This window comes from Temnothorax curvispinosus, unplaced genomic scaffold, assembly GCF_003070985.1.
Source record: "Temnothorax curvispinosus isolate PA1 unplaced genomic scaffold, ASM307098v1 QBEX01009655.1, whole genome shotgun sequence".
NCBI lineage: Eukaryota > Metazoa > Arthropoda > Insecta > Hymenoptera > Formicidae > Temnothorax > Temnothorax curvispinosus.
In genome coordinates this window covers 52,807-57,392 of record NW_020219435.1, presented here as the reverse complement: position 1 = coordinate 57,392, position 4,586 = coordinate 52,807, and the positions used below count along the sequence as shown (strand labels likewise).

Sequence of the window (4,586 nt, the reverse complement as noted above, 5' to 3'; positions counted from 1 at the left end):
TCCGAATTTAAAGTTTATATATGATTATATACAGGATAAATGCTTCTTATATATAATTTATATATAAATTATATAAACTCATATATAATCATATAAAAATATGAAAATATGAAAACATGAATATAAGTACGAAATATAAATATGAAAACATGCAAATATGGAAATACGAAATATGAAAACGCGGAAATATGAAACACGAAATTCACTATACTATATTGTAAAATTTGCTTTACTTATCGTAACTCGAAAGTTGCTAACGTATCTGCGATAAAAATATAATATTAACTGGAATTTTCATGGATGATTGATATACATGTTTATATTACATCAAGTCTTAAGTATACGGGCTCATCATTTTGAGCAATTTTTGAATTCTCCCTGCGCTTTGCTCACAGGTTGCGTGGGGTTAAAGTTTAAATTGCAATCGTCCATCTGATTGTAGGATGCGCACCTGGACAGTGCGTAATCCTCTTGTGAGCCGTCTGTCCTAGGGGAAGGCCACCCCAATAAAAAACCAAAACCTTCATGAATGGACAACATACAGGAAGAAACCTTACCACCCCAGGGTGATCGGACATCCAGGGGTCGGCGCGGAGAGCGTACAGTCCCAGCACTCCCCGTGTCGTCGGAATTTTCGGGATCAAGCGATGGGCTTCCAAAACAGTTACTACCACCGGTGTTGACCTCGGGCACCGGTGGCATGAATGCCATTCAGCGACTGCAGACAGTGCGTCTCGAGATCGTCCATAATGAGGTCAGCGAGGATCGGGGAGAGGGGGGATCCCATCGGACTACCGAAAATTTGTTCGTAAAATTCTCCGTTAAAGCAGAACCTGGTAGAGCTCAGGATCAGGTCTATCGTGTGTGTGAACTGAGGAAGACTGAGTTTAGTTTTCTCGGCGATATGATTCCATCGTTTTTCTATGGTAACCAAGTCTTTAGGAATGTTGGTGAAAAGTGCGGTCACATCTAACGAAACCAATACATCGTCATCTTCAATTTCCACACCGCCTATCATATCAACAAAAGACCAGCTATCTTTAACATGCGAATGAGGTACAGGTACAGATTGGTCAAGAGTATCGTGTAATAATCTCGCTATTTCATACAATGGACTACCCACCGCAGAAACAATAATGCGGAGTGGGAAGCCATTCTTATGTACTTTCGGTAGTCCGTAACAACGCGGGAGGTTCCCGTTAGTGCAATTAAGTCGTTTGTATCCCATTTCACTGATGATGTCTTTGTCATACCAATTTTTAATGAGATCCTTAATCTTTGTAGTTATTCTATTTATCGGATTCTTATTTACTTTTTTGTATGTAAAACTATCACTAAGCAATTCGGTCATTTGACTAAGATACGTGCTCTTATCCATAATAACGATAACCTGGCCTTTGTCCACTTTAGTAACAAGATTTGGTTTGTCATACGGTACTTTCGGAACACATCTTATTATAGTTAGTCATTGTGTATTATACGTATCATTGTGACTTTGAATATGGCACGGAACGGAGCTAGTGGAAAAAATAATCTGTCTTACTCTCCTAAAACTTTACATTGCGACTCTCGGAAACTTTTTATTTTTTATTTTTTTGACGTACATTATATGTAAATTTTTACGATTTACCACTGATATGTTCTTCCATCTTTATATTCGACATACTTATATGGACATATTCGTTCTAGCGTGGCGTTCGCACAATGTGGCCTGGACGCAGCATTTGGCGACGCATGATCCATTGTTGCGTGACTTATGTATTGTTTCTCACTTGAGAAGGACCTAATTAAGGTTGAAACGTAGTGAGTTACTTAAATAAATTGATACTGGCCAGTTGGGTCGCGTAATCTCGCATTTAATTTTAAGAAAGAAACATTACAATGGCTATATGGCAGAATTTCTTTTCAAACGTTAGTATGAGTTCAAAGATCGTATTGAGGCATTTTTTCGCGCGATTGTAGTTATGTATTTGCTCGAAATTGACGATTCTGTCAAACTTTTTCAATAAATATGTTTATAAAAAAAAGATAAATACGTTTATTGACTCCCCTCAGGGTTGCAAGGCGTTTTCTAGGGACGTTTCCAACCCTTTATTTAATTCTCATCCAATACTACTCTTCTCCTCTCACTTAACCCTTTGGACCAACGGCTTAACGTCTCTTTCCGAAAGACGGAGCCCAGTTTGCTCCGCACAAAAGCCTATCTTGCACGGAGGGCGCAGCTTTCGGAAAAACATTCCATGTTTACATGGCTCTAGTGAACTCAAATCTGGTTCTTCAGATTACGAGTCTGGCGTTTTACCGCTAGACCACACTGCCGCCTAATAAATTTGTTTATATAAATCCTAATAAACATTAGTTTTACAATTATACAATTGCACGTTTATTAATTAGCATAGTCATTAATGTCGTCACATGGGTTCGTGGCGTGCTTTACAAGCTCGTTTCTCAAATTTTTTTTATTAATAACTTTATGTATATATATAAACGAGCTTGTAAAGCACGCCACGAACCCATGTGGCACCTCGTTTTGCGTGGAAAGTGTATGCGTAAACTATTTCGACATATATATTAGTTATTTTTGCCTTCCAATACTCAAAAATAGCTGCTATATTTGCCAAACTTTTTTTTTATTAATAACTTTTTAACGAATAACGAGCGCAGGCTGAAACCTTCTAAAGGTCACTCAGGAGGGTGACCTTGATAACACACTAAAATATCAAGGTCATCCAAGGTGATCCCCTCCATGTACACAATTACCTTTATTTTTTACAAACTATTAGTTATTTTAATAATAAAGAATTTATTATTATATAGAAAAACATTGATTTATTTTTGTCTAAATACTAATTTTTACGTAACTAGAAATTTTTCTCTAACAAATTACCCTTTTTTTTTAGTAATGCGTAATTTACTTTTACCTAGCTTTTATTATTTTTTCCGTAATTAGTAATTTTTTGTTACTTATAACGACCTGCCGTTTTAAAAATAATTGAACGCGGACTAATTCGCTGGGCTAGGGGTTCGATTGGAAGGTCCAGAGGCAGTAACCAGATTTTAATTCACACAAGCAAAGTTTATTAAGTAATCAAATTAATACAGCGGATGGTTTAATAATGCAGATTTAATTCAGCGGTCAGGCGCCGTGGCGCTCGCTATGACGTATGATGGTGGCGCGGATTTATACAAATTTACGTGGGCGCGGTCGCTGGAATTACATATGTGAGTTACGCGGCTTTCTTACGACCAGGGTTTAACGCTGGAATTACATGAACGGAACGCGATATTTACAAGCGATTTATACGGATGCATACGGAGAAACGGAACGCGAGATTTACAAGCAATCTAGGCGGTACGCAGGAAATTAGAGACGCGGACTATGTACAACGATACGCAGATCTTCCGAACGAAAACGCGAGTCACGGGCGGGAAAATCCGGTGGAATGGAACAGCCGGTCAGGTTGAGGCTGGGCGGCCAGTTGGTTCTAAGAATTCTTGGTACTTCGGCGACAAGACTGCTTGTCCGAGACCAAGTTGCCTTGACCCCGCTGTTTCGCCGTTGCAACCGAGAATTGGTAGTGTGACGGAGTTCGAGCAGCGCCCAAGACCTCTTGGAACGAGGTCTAGATCACTGGACCTCGCTTTCTTTGCCGCTCTGGGAGTCGGAAGGTTGCTTCTTTCGGGATCAGCGGATCGGAGAGCTGTCTCGAGAAGAAGTATTTTTCGTCGCAGCACTGATCTTTTATACACCCCCGGAGTGATAGATTCGGTGTGGGTAGCCAATCTTTGTGCGAGCCGCGCGCCGGGCGGAGCGGTGCGGAATCGCGTTCTTGCACTCGGCGAAGATCGGCTCCCGTCGGCGCTTGTCGGGGTTCCGAGGGGATATCGGTGCCGCGAGCCGCTAATTGCTCGCGCACACGATCTTATGCAAACGATTAAAAATGTGGGCGCACCGAGTCCTGTCTTCGCCCGACGGATGGTCGATCGGGCGGCATTCGGCTGGTGGTGGCCGGGAGTTCGATGCATTTGCGAAGTGCATCGTTACACCACCTCCTCTCTAAAAGTGCCTGAATTTAGAGGCACATCATGACCGGTCGGTGGAGCCCGGTCGGTCCCGGTTGTTTAAGCTGGCCTTCCTTGGGACTTCTCTTTGATTTATCTTATGGAGCCGTCGCCGTTAAATCGTACATGCCACCGGCGCGGCCCGAGCCGGCCCAGTCAGAAACGTTTGATTAATACGTCGAATTAACGTCGAAAACCAAATGTCGAAATTCTGGTCGATTCGACGTAGAAAGCGTAAAATATCAATGACTATTCAACTATCGTTTTGACGTCGTTTCAACGTTGAAGTAAGGTCGGACCTCGCACTAATTATATAGGAAATTGAATCTCGGTGAAATCGGGTAATTTTTTAATGTTGTAGCTTATGACCTACTAAACAAAAAATGTAATGGGCACAAAGCTAAATAGTGGACAGTTTTTGAGTTACAATTGACGATTATCTTATTATTGATGTGATTATTTATTACATTGATTTTATAAAAAAAGTCCCTTAAAATCCAGTTGCCCGAATCTCGCGATCAGTG

At 41.0% G+C, this 4,586-nt stretch overlaps 1 protein-coding gene across 1 annotated transcript; it reads right to left on the bottom strand.

Annotated features, from left to right (window-relative positions):
* Positions 1-667: 667 nt before the first annotated feature.
* Positions 668-1,664, bottom strand: LOC112459226. The gene is made up of 2 exons (XM_025023245.1): positions 1,631-1,664; positions 668-1,437 (listed from the first exon to the last, which is right to left on the bottom strand). Exons 1-2 carry the CDS (start codon positions 1,662-1,664, stop codon positions 668-670), a joined length of 804 nt encoding a protein of 267 aa, XP_024879013.1.
* Positions 1,665-4,586: the final 2,922 nt, after the last annotated feature.